Here is a 20,574-nt window from a genome sequence, read left to right as displayed (position 1 = left end):
GGTGCTGCTTTAGTAGGTCTCTGACCACATTCATCTTCTGATTTTGCTGCATATCGGCTACTTGCAGTAGGCCCATAAAACAAATAAGGACTTCTCCTTAGTGTATGGGTCTCTCAGGTGGGTGTCTGGGGTATAGAGTTGGGGACTGTTACATCATGATAGGACAGTAAATAAATAAATATGAATAATTTATTTTAAAATGTATATCCCATATCTGCACAAAATTGAAAGCCCTCTCTCTCACAACCCCTGCTCACAAACACGCATGGGCTCTGGGATTTGCAACCCCTATCCTTTTTCACTCACACTTTTCCAAACACAAAAACACACACACACCCCAACTTTCATCACAACACAGTCACACATACTGCGCCTTCTATGTCCTCTGTGTTTGATCTTCTGTGTTTTATCAACCGTGTTGATTCAGTACTTTTGTGTTCCAGTTCCTTATGTTTGAAGATGTAGTATTTTGCTAATTATCCTTTCTTCTAATGCTGTCTTACTGTAGACCGTTTTTGAGGTATGAAAATAAACTTCTGACAAACGTTGATTTTGGAGTTAACTCTTATTTTAAATGTGAATCATTTAAACGCAGTGTAATGTGGTGTTTACAGGCCAGGGTGTGCTTGCGTGTGTACCTGGGCTCTTGTAAATGTTGAGTACGTCAGTAAAGTAGTGAGGCAACAGTCTCTCGAGAAGGAGCAGGACATCTTCCAGCTCCTCTAGGATCCCCACAATAAGAAAGTTTTCTAGAACGTTCTGTTTGGCCCTTTCCAGAGCCCATACTCCCGGCTCTCTGAAACACACAGAACAACAGACACAGTCAGAAGAAAATATCTGTCAACCCAAAGGAAAGTATAACCAATGATAATTCTAATACCACTAATAATGTACTAAACATTACCAGTCGCAAAAATATGAATACCAGCCAGGACAATGTGTGACTATTATAACATTTCTTTACTCCAAATTTGGAGCCTGATTCTATGATGCAATACAGATCTTCTTACCTGCACTGTGGGTGCTGTCCACAGAAATAAGGGATGATGTAGAAGAGTCTGGGGTTGGAACATTCTGGGTAATTCTCCAGGATGCAGACATTGATATCCTGGACAGGAGGGAGACAGAAGAGACAGCCAATCAGAAACACAATCAGAAAGTCAGACAATCATCGTCAGCTTTACTGTAATACTACATTACTCTCACTAGGGGGAATCCTTCACCAAGTATTTTTCTCTCTTAGGAACTCGTACTGCTTTTCTCCTGGTTATCATTGGAAAAGACACTCTGGCCCCAAACCACTTTCTAACAGCCTAAAAATAAGACATGCAGCTTCATATCCACAAGGTTACAATTCAGATATTAGGTCATCTGGGAGTGTAGGTTATCTCAAGAGTAAAATGTAGTTAGAGGTTGATGCTATTATTATATGTCCAGAATGATGACAGTTAACTGACTAGTAATGCAGACCAATCAAACAGAAACGATGGCAACCTTTGGTCTCCTCAGCTAGCCACATTATGTTGGCCATGCTGCTAACATCCCAATTCAATTCCACCATCCTCTCTCCCTCATGTCAAATAACCCATCGCCTCAGTGAAAAAAATAGGAGCCACTGGAGTGTAGCAGTGAAACACTAAACCACTTCTCTGTTTAACCAGTGGACTGAACGAGGGAGGCCCACTGAGACCAAATTTAAAAAAGAAAGAGAAAGATTAAAAACACATTTCTGCTACAAACACAAGAGTTAAACCCATGTCTCACACACACACACACACACATATATAAAAACACTTCAAAAATGCTTCTCAGTTGAAACAGGTACCAGTCTGTACAGGTTAAAGGGTGTTGATAATTTAAAAAAGCAGGAGGTCTTGTGTGTGAGTGTTCTGTTGGTTTATTTCACTGTGGCCTACATGCTGATAGGTGAGAATGTCCTCCGCTTTTTTTGGAAAACTGCAATTTGTCAAGTTAACAGCGGGAGCCTAGGCGCCTCACCACAGAGGGTAAGCTAAGCCAGAAACACCCTTAGAGAGAGAATGAGAACCAGAGGCCCAGGCCTTGTGTTCTCGGGGCCCAGAACGGGCGGGGGGGTTGCAGGAAGTAATGGGTTAAACACTACAACCTCTCACCCAGCTCTGGTCCTGTGTGGGGTTCTGTGGTGTTAATGATACTGGGACACCTGGTGTACAGTCAGGTCAAAACCCAAGACACAGACCTTGCAGGAAACATGACATATCAGCTTCATTAATGATTCATTAGCTTTGAGTGGACACCTGTATTCACACAGGGAAAGACTGGGGCCAAGCCACGATGATGTAACATTAACGAAAGCGCTATAAAACCTAGATGTACTGGGGCTTTGAGACCAGACCAAGCTCGTTCTTGCGCTCCCCCCCCCCCCCTCTTCAATTTCTCAAACTCTCTATTCCTCCCACCAAAAAAACATAATACTCTTAAACCCGCAAACCCTGCAGTCAACGCAATATGAGAGAAAGGGTCACCCGTCTATTCCTGTCTTTGTCGATGATAGTTTTAGAGTATTTCATTTCTTCAGTAGCCCACCAGTGGGCCATAAGCCTCTCTGACTGACTGACCTGTTAACACAGGAAGCAATATTCTCAGGATTTCTATGGAACGCCATTTGGGTCTTTGCTTGTCAAAAAAAGATACATGTCAAATAACACTATTTGACGTGTCGAATAAGCTTGTTGACCAATCAGGACCTGAATATGACTGCATGTCACATATTTTAATGCGTTCATACAGTGTTTACGTAGCTATTACACATTGATTACACTATCACTCGTATTTCATATGTCACAACGATTCATCGATACGTATGCTATGATGCTGGTAAAGTTGTCTTGCGCACCTACAGTGCTGGTCATTAAAAAAAGCCCATGGATGCAAACAATGTTCTTCCCCAAAAACATAGTAAAACAACATCATCTAGGAGTCATCTAAAATAACCACATTCCATAGTATCTATGTCGTGAAGCTAATAGCAGTGAAACTATTACTGTGTAACTCCGGTAGGACAACATCTGAAAAATACCGCACTTGGTAGTGTGTAACGGTGCTCGACCAGTCCGCGAAAGCCAACATCACCCATGACAGAGAACGGTTGATTGTCAAGGTTAATGAACTCCATTATCTTGGCGTTAATGGATTTCACCTGAGTTGTCTCGCTGAAATGTTCTTACTCTTTCAAATGACTGCTTGACTTGTTGACTGCTTGATCCACACAGTAGACATTGTGGGCAAGGTTAGGAATGCTGTGTTGCATGTGTAGCGCAACATTTTGTGTGGCGTCATTACATCACGTTATATAGGTATGCACGTCAGCTTTGACATCGTTTTTTAACATCGGCGTTAAACGAGACATCGGGCCGATACCGATGTTGCCATTTTTAGCTAATATCGGCCGATTCCGATATGTTCACCGATATATTGTGCATCCCTAATACCTACATTGGGGAGAACAAGTATTTGATACACTGACGATTTTGCAGGTTTTCCTACTTACAAAGCACGTAGAGGTCTGTAATTTTTATCATAGGTACACTTCAACTGCGAGAGACGGAATCTAAAACAAAAATCCAGAAAATCACATTGTATGATTTTTAAGTAATTAATTAGCATTTTATTGCATGACATAAGTATTTGATCACCTACCAACCAGTAAGAACTCCGGCTCTCACAGACCTGTTCGTTTTTCTTTAAGAAGCCCTCCTGTTCTCCACTCATTACCTGTATTAACTGTACCTGTTGGAACTCGTTACCTGTATAAAAGACACCTGTCCACACACTCAATCAAACAGACTCCAACCTCTCCACAATGGCCAAGACCAGAAGGCTGTGTAAGGACATCAGGGATAAAATTGTAGACCTGCGCAAGGCTGGGATGGGCTACAGGACAATAGGCAAGCAGCTTTTTGTTTTAGATTCGGTCTCTCACAGTTGAAGTGTACCTATGATAAAAATTACAGACCTCTACATGCTTTGTAAGTAGGAAAACCTGCAAAATCGGCAGTGTATCAAATACTTGTTCTCCCCACTGTACATGTTCACTGACAACAGCCAGCAGAACAACTGGAAGAGGCTTCAAATGAACGACAAGAACTGAAGAGAACCCAGAACACTGGCAGAACACACAAGCATTGTGTTACTGTCGAGAGACCCTTTGGCTAAGGCCGCTGTCTGTCTCTCTCAGGATAAAGGCATGGATGTGATCTATTCATAATCTGACTCTACTGTTTCTATGAAATGGCCTCTGAAAATGCCAGTGGCAGCAAACAGGAGGAATTTTTTTAAATGACTGTATAAGGGAAATGTTAATGTTTGTGCTATTCTTAACTCATTTCTGTGTTCTATTCATGTGCTTTTCTAATTAACCAATTTCTGTGTTTATGCAAGTGGCCGACTGTACAAATCCTCACTATCAGTAGCTGCAATTTGGCAGTACGCCCAGATCTTGTTTTGAAAATGAACTAAAGATATCTCAGTTTCAAGATCTCAGCATAGAGAGAAAGAAGCCTTGTGAGGTGTTGGTCTGTCACATGAATGAAAAAAAACCCAGTCATGATTAATGAATTATGCTAAATCATGCAAATATAACTTGTCTTTATATACGGCTATACACAGACAACTGCTGGGTCTGCCAAGTCAGAGCTCCTGATTGACATTTGTACTACTGTGCAATGAGTTGGTTGGAAACTCTCCAGCGCGCTGACAATAAACAATTATTAATTTAAGATTGACTTTGAGTGTCCCTGTGAATTTCCATGACAACTGTGTCCCAATTCTTAAAGCCCTTCTGGGCCTCATCTCCTTCCCTCCGTAATCACAGACTGTGGACAAGACAAAAACGTTTCTGTGAAGGAGAGGGAGAGGTGAGGGCAGAGGAAGAGTACGTACAGGAAATTACACGTGCAACGTTGGCTGGTCCCCCCACACACAGGAAGCCATGCTAGGGTCTCAACTGGTTACAGTGGGAGCAAGTTTCTCTTTCACTATCTAATGCGTAGGCATGGCATGCCTTGACATGAACAATGCTGGGTGTCTGCCAGGGCATCCTCTCTGAAGCTTGTGTGTGTGTGTGTGTGTGTGTGGGGGGGGTACACATGATTCATAGCCAAAAAACTCACTACAAAAGCTTGTGCGTGCGTGTTCACGTGACTGTATTTATGAGAGAGAGAATGCGCATGTGTTCACATGACGGTGTGTATAAGTATGTGTGTGTGTGTGTATGCGTGCGTGTTAGTGTGTAAAGAGAGAGTGGGGCCGATGGAAAAGGTAAGAAGTCTACCACAGGAATGTTTCAATAAGACGTGCATTAGTAGAGCCAAGGCCTGGTTGAGGAAACTGACAGTGTTCTTTCATTGACACTTCCTGTAGTCACAGAGCAGGGCTCTGCTGGACTAATGTACGTCAGGCTGGCCTGCTGTTCTGCTGCTGCTCTACAGGGGGAAGAGAGGGGAAAGACCCTGCTGAATTCTATGGCTCAGACTGGATTGGCTAAGGGTGTTGACACAGTAGCAACTCAGCACACACAAGCACTGGGACGTATAGGCCAGGGTGCTAACAGGACACACACACACACGCACACATTCAGGTGAGCCTGCCAGGGTAGCACAGCGGCAGTCCCCCTTTACTGTAGGAGGGGGCCTCTTGTGCTGCATACTTTAATAACTCAACTCACATGCTCCGGTACTCCTGGGACGCTGAACAGAACTTAATTACCAACAGTCAGACTCAGACTCACTCCAGCCACGATGACATTCACTTCACTATTTGTGTTTGGTAATGTTGCTGGCTATGGTTGTTGAGGGCCTTTGACAACACACTGGTGTGTGTGTCTACCCACAAACATGAGTGATTGGAGGAGCAGTACGGGGGATTCCTACTGTACAGTATATCAGCTGACAGACTCCATCTCTACACAGATTATACCAATCAAGCCCACCCTTAATGACACTGCACGTCTTACCTTTTGAACCTTACTTCAATGGGACATCCACTCAACAAAAAAAAATGCGCACAAATCACATAGAAACAACAGTTTGAGGATTAAATGAAAGCAGTAAATGTCATTAGAAAAGCATGAGACGTCAAATCCCACCACAGAGTAATGAGTTGCCTACTGCGGGGGAAAACGACACAGACAGAGAGAGAGAGAGAGAGAGTTCAGGTCTCTAACTAACCGTCCGATGTGGTCTAACTCAGTCAAGTCTGTAATTGAGTTCTGAGCAGTTCTGGGTTGAGAGCAAGGAACGATAGAAGAATGGTAGAGAGGGAGGGATGGCAACAGCCCACAAGGGGAAAACAATTGGTTACCCTTCCTTCCCATGCCACATCACGTACCCTTTAACTTCAAGTACTATACATACGTTTTTTTATTTATTGTAGAACTGCTACAAGGAACTCTTTCAGGGATCCCTAAATCCAATACCACAAAGCTGTAACTAATACAGTACAGTATGCTTTGCCGCACCTGATTAGTTATCAATTATGCCATTATGGTGAGTAGAAAAACAGTGGTTCATTTTTGCTTGTTTTTTTCTGTACTCCAAATAGCATTTTAGAACTTTTAAATGGTGTAGAAATGCAGTAGGCCAAAATAAGCTTTCTAGAAAGTACTTGGAGGGAAATTAATCCTTGGAGGGGGAGTTACCACTGATGATGTTTCTAAAGTGAATGTTCATTTTCAAATTGATTTATTGAATAAATTAGGACATATACAAATGAACAGTTAAAACAATTATTCAACACAATGCATTTTAGTTTTAGCACATTTTCAATGAGATTTGTGACACAATTTGCTGATTTCACATGGTCACCCATGACTGGTTCTTAACCCCAACCCCTCTTTGCCACCCCACTAAAAAAATCCTAGACTCGCCCCTGCCTGACTAACGATGAAACAGATGGAGACATGGAAGGACTGTGTACAAGCCAATAACTCAGTCATACAGTTACTGTTGAAGTCAGAATGACACTGGACTTAATTAATATTCTGGACCATTAGCCTTCATACTGATGCTGCATATGGAAAGAAGGCGAGGAGAGCAAAGGCCTAGGCTCTTGGCCCCGACATGACAGATGGAAACATGCAGGGAGAGAAGTTGATACAGTTCTATCAATAAAGGAAGAATCTCACCAGGTATCTCTCGTCATCCTTCATCCCTGGTGTTCGGATGAGGTGGTTCTGCTCTCCCCTCCAGTCCCCGAAACGTCGGAAGAAGTAGTTGGAGAGGAAACGGTTAATGGGGTCCCGTATGATGTTGATGTAGACGGGCTGCTCTATCCTGAACCTGACAGACAGAGGGACAGATGGATGGACGCACGTTTATACAGTGTACACACAGTATAAGGTTTTCCACAGTGGGGCAGTATTGGGCCCTAGTTGATAAGGAGACGCGCATAAAATGACATTCCCTCTCCAAATATCCATTAGTCAAGGCTTTTGTGAAAATGTAAACTATAGGAGCAGTTTAAAATAAACGTTGTCCAGGCACAGTAAGAATAGTACATTCCACTGTTTTAGGTGATTCTGTGTGCCATTGAGATCCTGGCATCAACTGCTTCAGTTGTCATACGTGGTGTGCTCTGCTGCAGTTACCTGGTGAAGTTGAGGAAGTGGACATGTCTGGTGTACAGGAAGGGCTCAGGGATGTTGCTGATGTTCCTCATAAGATCCACCTGAAAGACACACATCAAGAGAAATGACTGTACTAGTCTATACTTGAATCAAAAACAGTAATTCTCTCCAGTATGGAACCAGAACCAAACACAGAGTACATTTAGACCCATATTTTCTAAACCTTTGTGTGCTTTAATCGGCGATGATGGAATAGTTGTAATCAAAAACAATTTATTTATATAGCCCTTCTTACATCAGTTGATATCTCAAAGTGCTGTACAGAAACCTAAAACCCCGAACAATGCAGGTGTAGAAGCACGATACAGGTCCAAGTGCATGATACAGGTCCATTCTACATCAAAACAAATGTCACACATATATCATTTAGTATATGTAATGTATTACACATTCATTTCACATGTTGGTTTCAGCAGAGAAATCAATTAGAAGGTTCCACCTCACTGTGCCTAACATCGACATAATGGTGTTTTCGAGACCCCCTTTAGACTGCGCCAGAAATGGACGTCATACAAGCTGGAACGAGATCCCTGATCCCCTCATCTCCCACTATTGAGAGCAGCTAAATAACATCACATGTTGTTAGCCCTTGATGGGGCTTCCTGTTGATAAAGCCCATATGTACAGTGGCCATAACAGGTATGTGAATTCTTTGGAATTACCTGGATTTCTGCATAAATTGGTCATCAACTTTGATCTGATCTTCATCAAAGTCACAACAATAGACACACATAGTGTGCTTAAACTAATAACACACAAATTACAGTATTTTTCTTGTCTATATTGAATACAGATTTTAATCATTCACAGTGTCGGTTGGCCTACCTGGCTGGCATGAACATAAACCACGGGGAAAAGTGTCCTTCATTCGTTATTTAAGTGCATAGATGACATTTATTTGTTCCCGCTGCCCCTGTTTCGATACAGATGCATGATAATGGTCCATTCTACATCAAAACAAATGCCACCCATATATTATTTAGTATATGTAAAGACATGATTAAATCAAGAATATTCTGATGGGTGACAATATTAGCATTTCACTTGTGAATTATATTGTTTCACTTGTGAATGATGCCCAGCATAAGAAACAACACCTGTCCCCCACCCAACTTTTTCAAATCAGAGTCGCACACTTTACGTAGCAAAGCCCATAGGCCTACATGTTTTAATAAGGTTTGTATCACAACTAAAGTGGCCAAATAACTTCTTAAAATTAAGCACATTAATACGTTTTACAAGGGATGTAAGAGCCTAAGTGGGATACATAAGCAGCGAGTGAGTTTCGAGTTTGGGGAAGATAATATTCACCATAAAAAAATGCACCTTTATAATAAAAGCATTACATGCATAAATGCATTTGCGGGTCACTTTTGACAAGGGTGTTTTCCGCTAAACAAAATATTTGCGCTTATAGCCTACTACCATGTTGCGCATTGCTGCGCTGATAAATGTGAAGAAACATGTCTACAACTTCAGCAAGCTGTCAAACTATCGTCCATAAAGCACAAGCTACACGCTGTAGTAAACAAGTCCGAGGCAGGATAGAGCGCAATCAGCGCAGATGGGTGCATGGCAATTCTCCCCGGTGCTAGTGGTGGGCAAGTGGGAATGATCGAAATCAGAAACCCAACCCTCAAATATCCAACGGATCTAGGAACATAACCTCACAAATCTACGTTTAGGAAGATACTGACTTCATGACCGAAATGATCCTATTTAAACGTTGTAGTATAAAAGTTGAAATAGAATCAATGTTTCCGACTAATATCGACGCAACATATGCTGTTTTTTTGGTTTAGCTGCAAATGAACACTAAATGGCTCCATTTTCGGCTGCCGGAAGTTAGCAATTTCGTCATTTAAAAAGTGGTGCACTAGCATTTTCCAGCCCTTACGACTGGTTCAGGAATTTGCCTGTCTAACATCCGCTCACTTGAGCTGAGATGGGAGGGTGTGCCCTTAAAAACGTGCGCAAATATGCCAATTTCAGTGAGCGCAACTAGGGATATATAAAACTGACCAAAATCTGGTTTTAGTGGTAACGCAATTGTTTATGGCATTGATTTTGCCAGCGAAGGCACACATACACTCTTATGCACATTACCAATGTTGATTAAAATATCAGCGCAGCAAAACAGTATTTATATAGGAAATTATTGAAAAAGTCTGCTACTCCAAGCCAGGGCCAGCAGGACCTTCTCAATTTTTGGGTAACCGATCCATGGCAGAGTTCAAATCAGCCTGCTGTGTAACATCTTTGGCGACAGAGAGAGAACACAGCATCACACAGCAACACAGAGAAACTCAGAGAAAAGCTGTGTTGCTATTATTGACCAAGCTGAAATTAACCCATCGCTCCCTCAGGTCCTGAGAGACACACACATCACTATGCGATGTGGTGAGGTAAGTAGGGCTCCAGAGTCTAGGGGACCTCGGCTACCCAGGCTGAGAGCATTGGTTCTGGGTAAATGCATTAGCAGGCTTGCCAAAGGCTGGTGTAACACTCCAGTCCCCAGCCAGACTGGAGCTAAGGAGACCAGTCTCAGATTATTGCATGGTTTGCTTTTTCCGTAAAGTTTTTTTGAAATCTGACACAGCGGTTGCATTAAGGAGAGGTATATCTATATTTCCATGTATTTTTTTATTTATTTTTTTTATTTTACCTTTATTTAACTAGGCAAGTCAGTTAAGAACAAATTCTTATTTTCAATGACGGCCTAGGAACAGTGGGTTAACTGCCTGTTCAGGGGCAGAACGACAGACTTGTACCTTGTCAGCTCGGGGATTTGAACTTGCAACCTTCCGGTTACTAGCCCAACGCTACTAGCCCAACCACTAGGGTACCCTGCCGCCCCGGCATTTATCGACATTTATAATGAGTATTTCTGTAAAATGATGTGGCTCTCTGCAATATCACAGGATGTTTTTGGAACTAGTGAACGTAACGCACCAATGTATACTGAGATTTATATAAATATGAACTTTATCAAACAAAACATACATGTATTGTGTAACATGAAGTCCTATGAGTGTCATCTGATGATCATCTGGGCTCTCTTTTCCAGAGGCTTCATGATTCTTGCGGTGTTCTGACAATGTGTACTGCCACGCGTTCAGGCTTGATGAATGAGTAAACAACTAACAGTTTATTAAATATTAGCTTTAAATAAATATGGGCTTCAAATGTAAATGGGTCAGTGATGTTTATAAATATTTAGCATTTACTGACCATTCAAACATTCAAAACTGATCGAAATAATGAGAAACATATTTCTCCAGTACACTTTAACCTCTCTGACCTACCCATCCCGGATCCGGGAGCGTAATCATCGCCTCAAACTAAATAGCATAACGCAGCGGACATAAATCTTCCTACAAAATTTTCCTATTTATGAAAATCACAAATGAAATATATTGAGACACAGCTTTTTGTTAATCACACTGTCATCTCAGATTTTCAAAATATGCCTTACAGCCAACGCTAGACAAGCATTTGTGTAAGTTTATCATGCTATGCTAGGCAACATTTTCACGAAAATAAGAAAAGCAATCAAAGTAAATAATTTACCTTTGAAGAACTTCGGATGTTTTCACTCAGGAGACTCCCAGTTAGATAGCAAATGTTCCTTTTTTCCCAAAATATTATTTTTGTAGGCGAAATAGCTCCCGTTTGTTCATCACGCTTGGCTGAGAAATCGACCGGAAAATGCTGTCACTACAACGCCAAACTTTTTTCCAAATTAGCTCCATAATATCGACAGAAACATGGCAAACGTTGTTTAGAATCAATCCTCAAGGTGTTTTTAACATATCTATTCGATAATATATCCGTCGAGACAATTGGTTTCTCATAAGAAGCGATTGAAAAAATGGCTACCTCAGTATTTTCCACAAGATTTTCTGCGGGAGACATCATGTGACCACTTGCTAAATGTGGTCCCTTACGGCTATTCTTCAACAGAAAGGCGTGAAAATCACAACACCTTGGGGAATACGTAGAAAACGTAAGCTCATTCGTAGCTCATTCACAGCCATATAAGGAGTCATTGGCATGAGGCGGTTTCAAAAAATGAGGCACTTCCTGATTGGATTTTTATCTGGGTTTCGCCTGTAACATCAGTTATGTTGCACTCACAGACAATATCTTTGCAGTTTTGGAAACGTCAGAGTGTTTTCTATCCAAAGCTGTCAATTATATGCATAGTCGAGCATCTTGTCGTGACAAAATATCTTGTTTAAAACGGGAACGTTTTTTATCCAAAAATTTAAATACTGCCCCCTAGTCGTAAACACTGATGGAAAAATCCTATGAGGATATGAAACAAAACATAGAGAATAGCACAAATATTCATCATCATTCTCCTCCTCTCTCAGGAGTCTGAGAAAGTCTGTCAATGCAGCGTTTAAAAAAATACCAAATCATTTATCAGTAACAATTACAAGTAACTTACTGTAATAGTTATAGCAAAAAAATATTTCTCAACAAGAATTTAGCTAGTACTGTCTGGGAGTGGTCTGAGTGGGGAGGGGAAAACTGAAAGCTGTTATTACTAGCTGTTATTGGCAAAGAGGTTTGGAACTCTTTGTTATTGGTCTTTTAACCAAATTACAGCCTGGCAATGTCACCAGGCAAGCCGAAACACCCGCCAAACCAAACCTGCTATTTTCAACCAGCAACTATCAGGAAATAACACTGATAAAAACAATTTTACAGTGTTGGTTTTATCAATTATTGTACAGTATGATACAAAACACATAAAAAACATAATTTTGACTGCACTGGGCCTCTAACAAGCCATGCCTGCTTACGTTGGTGTTAGACGGCAGGAAGTGTAATTTATAGAAAGGCATATTTTATCGGTCTGGCACTGATGGAGGACACCCAAGAGGGGTCCTACCACAAGACAGGTGTGCCTAATTAGCTTTCTAATTTCCCCAAAATACCACTAGAATAAAGGAAGATTAACAACAAGAGAGAGAGAGAGAGAGATGTAGGGAGAATCTCAATTGCATAATCCTCACATCCTCCCCTCCCATACTTCTCAAAACCCATTGGATCAGAAAGCCAGGGATCCCTCCCCTCTGAGAGAATGGCAGTTTTTTAATCCTTCAGAAATCCTGCCATTCAGTAATGTTTTCATTGATGTTGGCATTTTTGTTGGTATTTCCAGTGGCACAGCCTGGCATTTCAACATGTCTCTGAGGGATGCGGCTTTAAACACACACAGCACTTCCTCTATAAATGCTGTGCTGATGTCCTTAAGATGCTCTCAGAAATCATGAAAAGACATTTATAAACGGATGGACAATACAGTAGCCTGCTGTACAACAGCTTAATGTGGTAGCATTAGAACATCACTCAATAAAGGCACAAAGGTATTGTGGCTCCTTCTAGTCATCAAACATCAAGGCAACCCTCCCCACTTCTCTGTGTTGTTCAATAAATGTTGAAGAAAAAAAGGGAACTGTACAGCGCATATTCTAGATTTGTGGGTTAGGGTTGGGTGCGGGCCTCAGATTTTCACTTTATCACATATAGTTGGGCGGTTGCTACAAACACCTGACCCGCGCATCACTAACGTACACCCCCTCCACCCATATCTCTCTCCCCACCCCCGTCTTACCTGTTCATGTTTGGTGAGGCGTGTCTTGTTGTGGATGTCTGAGGAGACAAGGTTGAACTGATGTCTCTCTGCCAGCAACCTCAGTAGGATGACCACTGTCCTGCTGCCACACTTCCCCACGCGGTTATACACCACCTGACTGGGGAATGGCAGGACCTGCAAGGGGAACACACACTGCTGAGTGAGGAGATTAAACAACTTTATAATCAAAGAACAATTAGTTCATCTATACCACTGATTGTAAAGATAAGGTTAAGAATAATGTTAGGTGCAGCTTAAACATGACACCAGGTAAGAAAATGGAAATACACTGACAATGGGATTGGACCCCTCATTTCCCTCAACTGTCACTCTGTTCTTCCTCTCTGACTTCCCATGGGCTGTTCTCACTCAACCCCCGATGCCCTGCAATTCTGCAGATACACTATATATATATATATATATACACAACAGTATGTGGACACCCCTTCAAATGAGTGGATTTGGCTATTTCAGCCACACCCATTGCTGACAGGTGTATAAAATTGAGCACACATCCATGCAATCTCCATAGACAAACATTGGCAGTGGAATGGCCTTCCTGAAGAGCTCAGTGACTTTCAACATGGCACGTCATAGGATGCCACCTTTCCAACAAGTCAGTTCATCAAATTTATGCCCCGGTCATCGGTAAGTGCGGTTGTTGTGAAGTGGAAATGTCTAGGTAGGCCACACAAACTCACAGAACATGACCGCCGAGTGCTGAAGCGCATAGCATGTAAAAATCGTCTGTCCTCGGCTGCGACACTCGCTCAGCACCAGAACTGTTCGCCTGAGAGCTTCAATAATTAGATTTCCATGGCAACCGCACACAAGCCTAAAATCACCATGCGCAATGCCAAGTGTCGGCTGGAGGGGTGTAAAGCTTGCGGCCAATGGACTCTGGAGCAGTGGAAACATGTTCTCTGGAGTGATGAATCACGCTTCACCATCTGGCAGTCCAACGGACGAATATGGGTTCGGCGGATGTATAGTGCCAACTGTAAAGCTTGGTGGAGTAGGAATAATGGTTCAGGTTAGGCCCCTTAGTTCCAGTGAAGGGAAATCTTAACTCTACAGCATACAATGGCATTATAAACGATTCTGCGCTTCCAAATTTGTGGAAACAGTTTTGGGAAGGACCTTTCCTGTTTCATCATGACAATGCCCCCGTGCACAAAGCGAGTTCCATACAGAAATGGTTTGTCGAGATCTATGTGGAACAACTTGACCGGCCTGCACAGAGCCCTGAACTCAACCCCATCGAACACATTTGGGATGAATTGGAATGCTAACCTAATAGCCGAAAATCATTGCCCAACCTCACTAATGCTCTTGTGGCTGAATGGAATAAAGTCCACGCAGCAATGTTCCAACGTCTAGTGGAAAGCCTTCCCAGAAGAGTGGAGGCTGTTATAGTAGCAAAGGGTTGACCAACTCCATATCAATGTCCATGATTTTGGAATAAGATGTTCGACAAAGCACATACTTTTGGTCATGTAGTGTGGACTCCACATGCAATGCTTTAACACATACACTCAAACATATAGACACAGCTGACACAAGCAATTCTCACTTGTTTCCGTCTGATAGCAGAAGGTTCACTAAATCTTCAGCATCTCTGAGAAAAAAACACAAAGAAAGAGGAAACAGAATTCTGTGCGTGTACACGTACGTGAGGACGACAAGTTTTGCAGTGTACACTCATTTGACTCACCCCAGACTCCTGAGGGCCATCGTAACGTTTGCGCAGGGGCCCCTGAAGAATGAGGTCAAACCTACTGAGATTACCCACCCTAAAGAGGGAGAGAGGGAGCAATGTGCACCCTGTTTCCCGAAAGGAAAGACAAAGCTTGTAGTTGAATAACATCTCTTTAATCAATAACTAGAGGACTCCTGATGGGTATAATTTTTCTCTTAATTTGTTGTTGTCTAGTACTGTCTTTTTGCTAGCTAGGGCAATTTAATATAAGTGCTGTCTGTCTTCCCAGTGGCCTACCTGGTGTGTGAATTGCTGACGTAATTTGCAGCTGATTGTTGGACACTTCAACAAGGATTAACGTGCAGGGTAATGTATGACTGGTGGCTTTATTGGAGGGGGAATGGTTTCACCTCTCCTAGGCAACCAGCAATAGGAACCATGAGGTGTGCTCTTCCCCTCTTCTAGGCAATTAGCAATTAGTGTTAGTACTTCAGTCTCTCCTGTTCTTTTTAGCGGTGGCCATTTCCGTGGCGGTCGTGTCAGCGCTAGTCACTTGGCAAAAAAATGAAATGGTTCTGCGGAGATAGGAGAGGAAGGCTCCACACCACTCTCTCACTTGATTATATTCCCTAGTTATTTCAGATCTCATTTAGCTCTTCTATAACTTCATCAACTATGTGTGTTTTCTATACCTGTTTGCTTCTCTTCCTGTAGGCTTTACAGACGCTCCACACCCCTTAGTTGCAGTCCTTCTAATTTTGTGTACCCTGCGCGCACAACCCATCCTGTCAAGAACGCCAAGGTCATCTCAGCCTATGCTGCCCTCCAGTCCCCAGACTTTTTGGCCTTGATGGAGACATGGATCACCCCAGAGAACACCGCTACTCCAGCTGCTTTTTCTTCATCTGACAACGTGTTCTCTCATAGTCCGAGAGCATCTGGTCGTCACGGTGGAGGCACAGGGCTACACATTTCTCCTAAGTGTAGATAGAATTAAGGATATTTTTTTTATCTCATTTGAATTCCATGCTGTCTCTGTCACCTGTCCACTCAAGTTTAACATTGTCATCTATCGCCCACCAGGTGCCTTTAATGTTACTCAATGAGCTTGACACCTTAATAATCAAATTTCTTGACGATGGCTCATTGTACTTCAACCTCCCAATGCTTTAATAAGCTCTTTCCACCTTTCTTATTTTCACCTCACCCTTTCCCAGTCACCTCCCACGCACAAGGCAGGCAATACCCTTGACCTCATCTTCACTAGAGGTTGTTCCCCTACTAATCTCAACGGATCACCACTCAGCCCTACCCATAAGTTGCAATTTCCACTCTCTCTCCTACTACTCTCTACTCTTCAAGCCTCTCTCTGATAAATCCTTTTCCAACCTGTCTCCTAACTCTGCCTCTTCGACCCTACTCTCCTCCATTTCCGCATCATTTGTCTCTCTCTGTCCCCTTTCCTCCTGGTCGGCTTGACCTTCCCCTCACGCTCTGTGGCTGAGTGACTCGCTGTAGGCAGCTGAACGGAAAAGTCCAAAGGACCTATCATCCTTCCACTCCCTCTCTCTACTTTTCTTCCTCTGTATCCAACTCATTCCTGACCACTGGCTGCATCTGTCAAATTGGACAGAGAAGCTTCCTCCTCAAGAATGTCAAACTACAGACCGATATCCCTTTCTTTTCTTTCCAAAGAATTTGAGTGTGCCGTCTCTGACCAACTCTCGTTATCTCTCTTCGAAAGATCTTCTTGACCCTAACCATTCAAGGCCGGCTCACTTAACTGAGAGCGCTCTCCTCTGTCACAGAGGCTCTCAACTCTGCCAAAGCCGACACTCTCCTCTGTTCTAATCCTCCTAAACCTATCCGCTGCCTTAAAACAACGTGAACCATCAGATCCTCCTCTCCACCCTCTCAGGGATGGGCATCTCAGGCTCTGCACACTCCTGGATTGGAACCTATTTGGCAGATCACTCCAACCATGTGGTATGGAGAGGATCTGTGTCTGTACCATATGCTCTCACTACTGGTGTCCCCCAGGGCTCGGTTCTAGGCCCGTTTCTCTTTACACAGTCACTCGGCTCCGCCACATCCTCACATGGTCTCTATCATTGCTATGCGGATGGCACTCAACTACTCTTCTCCTTCCCCCCTTCTAACACCTAGGTTGCGACACGCATCTCTGCGCGCCTGGCAGACATCTCAGCTTGGATGCCGGCCTACCACCTCAAGGCCTGCCTGCTCCAAGACCACTGCATCACGGTTGACAACTCCACGGTGTCCCCCTCCCAGAGTGCAAACAACCTTGGAGTGACCCTGAACAACACCCTGCAAACATTAAAGCAGTGACTCGCTACTGCAGGTTCATGCTCTACAACACCCTACCATGTCTAATCCAGGCACTCGTCATCTCCCGTTTAGACTACTGAAAATCCCTGCAATTTATTCAGAATGCAGCAGCCCTCCTGGTGTTCAACCTTCATAAATTCTCCCATGTGACCCAGCTCCTTTGCACACTCCACTGGCTTTCAGTCTTAGCTCGCATCATCTTCAAGACCCTGGTGCTTGCCTACGGAGCAGCATGGGGAACCGCACCTCTTTACCTTCAGGCTTATGCTCAAACCCTACATGCCAACCCGAGCATTCCGTTCCGCCACTTCTAGTCTCTTGCCCTCCCTCCTATGGGAGGGCAGCTCCTGCTCATTCCAGTCAAAGCACTAGTGTCCTGGCACCCCAATGGTGGAACAAGCTCACCTGGCACCCCAATGGTGGAACAAGCTCACCTGGCACCCCAATGGTGGAACAAGCTCACCTCTGGCACCCCAATGGTGGAAGAAGCTCACCTGGCACCCCAATGGTGGAACAAGTCAGGACAGTTGAGTCCCTCCCATCTTCCGAATTTAAAACACACTTTTACCCCATTTTTCTCCCCAATTTCTTGGTATCCAATTGTGCAGCACCCCATGGGTCTCACGGCCTGGACTCAAACCAGGATCTCTAGTGGCACAGCTAGCAACAGCAATGCAGTGTCTTAGACCACTACGCCACTCAGGAGGCCCCCTACCTATTTTAAGAGTATCTTAACTGCTGATAAATACTTTGAGAGAAAGTGTACTTGATAAGATTGTGATATCTTGTCTCACCTAGCTATCTTAACACCTCTTAGAGCTCTCTTGAATATTTTCAACATTTTGTTAAAAATCGCGCAACATTTCAACGTCCTGCTACTCATGCCAGGAATATAGTATACGCATATGATTAGTATGTGTGGATAGAAAACACTCTGAAGTTTCTAAAACTGGTTAAATCATGTCTGTGACTATATCAGAACGTGAACAGCAAGCAAAATCCCAAGAAAAACCTGGTCACAAAAAAAAATAAAAGTATTCATCCTCCAGTCGCTGAATTGTCTATGGCAAGAAAATAGATAGCGACCAGTTGACAGTTCCTACAACTTCCACACGATGTCGCCAGTACTGTCAATTTCATTGGATTTAATCCTTGGTGGAATGAGAAATAGGCCCTTCCTGTCATCCAGTAAACAGGAAGAGGCTTAGGGGAGAGAGACAATGAACGATGATTTCAAGAGTAGCTGCTATTGAATACAGATCGCCCCGTGATCAATTTGATCGATTATTAACGTTTACAAATACCTAAAGTTGGGATACAAAAGTAGTTTGAAGTGTTTTGTCAAAGTTTATAGGCAACTTTTTTAATTTTAAAAAATGACGTTGCGTTTTGGAAAGCTGTGTTTTCCTGGATCAAACGGGCTATATAAATGGACATTTTGGGTATACATGGATGGATTTAATCGGAAAAAAGACCCAATTGTGATGTTTATGGGACATATAGGAGTGCCAACAAAGAAGCTCGTCAAAGGTAATGAATGTTTTATATTTTATTTCTGCGTTTTGTGTAGCGCCGGCTACGCTAATTATTTTGTTTACGTCCCCTTCAGGTATTTTGGGGTGTTGCATGCTATCAGATAATAGCTTCTCATGCTTTTGCCGAAAAGCATTTAAAAAATCTGACATGTTGGCTAGATTCACAACGAGTGTAGCTTTAATTCAGTACCCTGCATGTGTGTTTTAATGAAAGTTTGAGTTTTATCGAGTACTATTAGCATTTGGCGTTGCGCACTTCCATTTCCTGTTGGCTAGGTGAGACGCTGGCGTCTCAGTGGCTGTAAGAGGATTTATTAAGATGACTGCACTAATCGTAAGTTGCTCCCCATAAGGTTGAACACCGCACTCCGCAGATATTTAATTAGCATAATACAAAAAATCTCCATTAAACCTGTCAGTTTAAGGTAGAGCCATCTGTTATTTTGCATTGGATACGTCACATCCACCGCATCTGTGGTGAAAGGTGACAGCTAGAGCGATGTTTGTCAGACCATGACACATCCCGAAAATCGGTCTTCTTACAAAATTGCCTGTAGCTTCTGAGCGATTTGGCCTAAAATATTATGATTCCTCTATGGAAAGATGAGACTATCACGAACACAATGGTGTTTTCTGTTTTGCTCAAGGACACTCCACAAGACTCGTCTGAAGTTACCCCGGAACAAGTTTAAAAAATGTATGGAAGTACAGTGAATTCGGAAATGATTTAGACTTCACTTTCACACATTTTGTTACGTTACAGCCTTATTCTCAAATTGTTTTCCTCCCTCATTAATCTACACACAATACTGCATATTGACAAACGAAAACAGGTTTTTAGAATTTTGGGAAAATTTATACAAAAATATTCAGACCCTTTACTCAGTACTTTGTTGAAGCACCTTCGGCAGCGATTACAGCCTCAAGTCTTCTTGGGTGTGACGCTACAAGCTTGGCACACCGGTATTTGGGTAGTTTCTCCCATTCTTCCCTGCACACCCTGTCAAGCTCTGTCAGGTCGGATGGCGAGCGTCGCTGCACAGCTATTTTCAGGTCTCTCCAGTAATGTTCAAGTCCTGGCTCTGGCTGGGCCACTCAAAGACATTCAAGAAACTTGTCCCAAAGCCACTCCTGCTTTGTCTTGTCTGTGTGCTTAGGGTCGTTGTCCTGTTGGAAGGTAAACCTTCACCCCAGTCTGAGGTCTTGAGCACTCTGGAGAAAGTTTTCATCAAGGATCTCTCTGTACTTTGCTCCATTCATCATTTCCTTGATTCTGACTAGTCTCCAAATCCTTGCCACTGAAAAACATCCCCACAGCATAATGCTGCCACCACCATGCTTCACAGTAGGGATGGTGTTGGCCGGGTGATGAGAGGTGCCTGGTTTCCTCCAGACATTACTCTTGGCATTCAGGCCAAAGAGTTCAATCTTGGTTTTATCAGACCAGATAATCTTGTTTCTCATGGTCTAATAGTCCTTTACGTGCCTTTTGTCAAACCCCAAGTGGGCTGTCATGTGGCTTCCGTCTGGCCACTCTACAATTAAGGCCTGATCTGCTTGGTGGAGTGCTGCGGAGATGTTGTCCTTCTGCAACGTTCTCCCATCTCCACAGAGGAACTCTGGAGCTCTGTCAGAATGACTATCAGGTTCTTGGTGACGTGCCTGACCAAGGACCTTCTTA

General features: G+C 43.0%; 2 protein-coding genes across 5 annotated transcripts in view; one reads left to right on the top strand and one right to left on the bottom strand.

Moving 5' to 3' along the window:
• Positions 1-20,574, bottom strand: part of usta (uronyl 2-sulfotransferase a) — a 153,078-nt gene that overhangs the window by 9,105 nt on the left and 123,399 nt on the right. For all 3 annotated transcript variants that reach the window (XM_021612555.3, XM_090243426.1, XM_090243425.1), the window contains exons 3-7: positions 13,290-13,445; positions 7,625-7,704; positions 7,163-7,316; positions 1,011-1,108; positions 639-796 (exon numbers count right to left, since the gene is read on the bottom strand). In XM_021612555.3, coding sequence (XP_021468230.1) covers positions 639-796; positions 1,011-1,108; positions 7,163-7,316; positions 7,625-7,704; positions 13,290-13,445 — 646 coding nt within the window. The remainder of the gene's footprint in view (positions 1-638; positions 797-1,010; positions 1,109-7,162; positions 7,317-7,624; positions 7,705-13,289; positions 13,446-20,574) is intronic.
• Positions 1-20,574, top strand: part of LOC110529902 (solute carrier family 22 member 16) — a 105,848-nt gene that overhangs the window by 73,614 nt on the left and 11,660 nt on the right. The window lies entirely within an intron of this gene.

This window comes from Oncorhynchus mykiss, chromosome 8 (genome assembly GCF_057628025.1).
Source record: "Oncorhynchus mykiss isolate SJ-2025 chromosome 8, ASM5762802v1, whole genome shotgun sequence".
Taxonomy (NCBI): Eukaryota; Metazoa; Chordata; class Actinopteri; order Salmoniformes; family Salmonidae; genus Oncorhynchus; species Oncorhynchus mykiss.
Note: the sequence above shows the minus strand (reverse complement) of the source record. Positions and strands in the feature narration are given on the sequence as shown.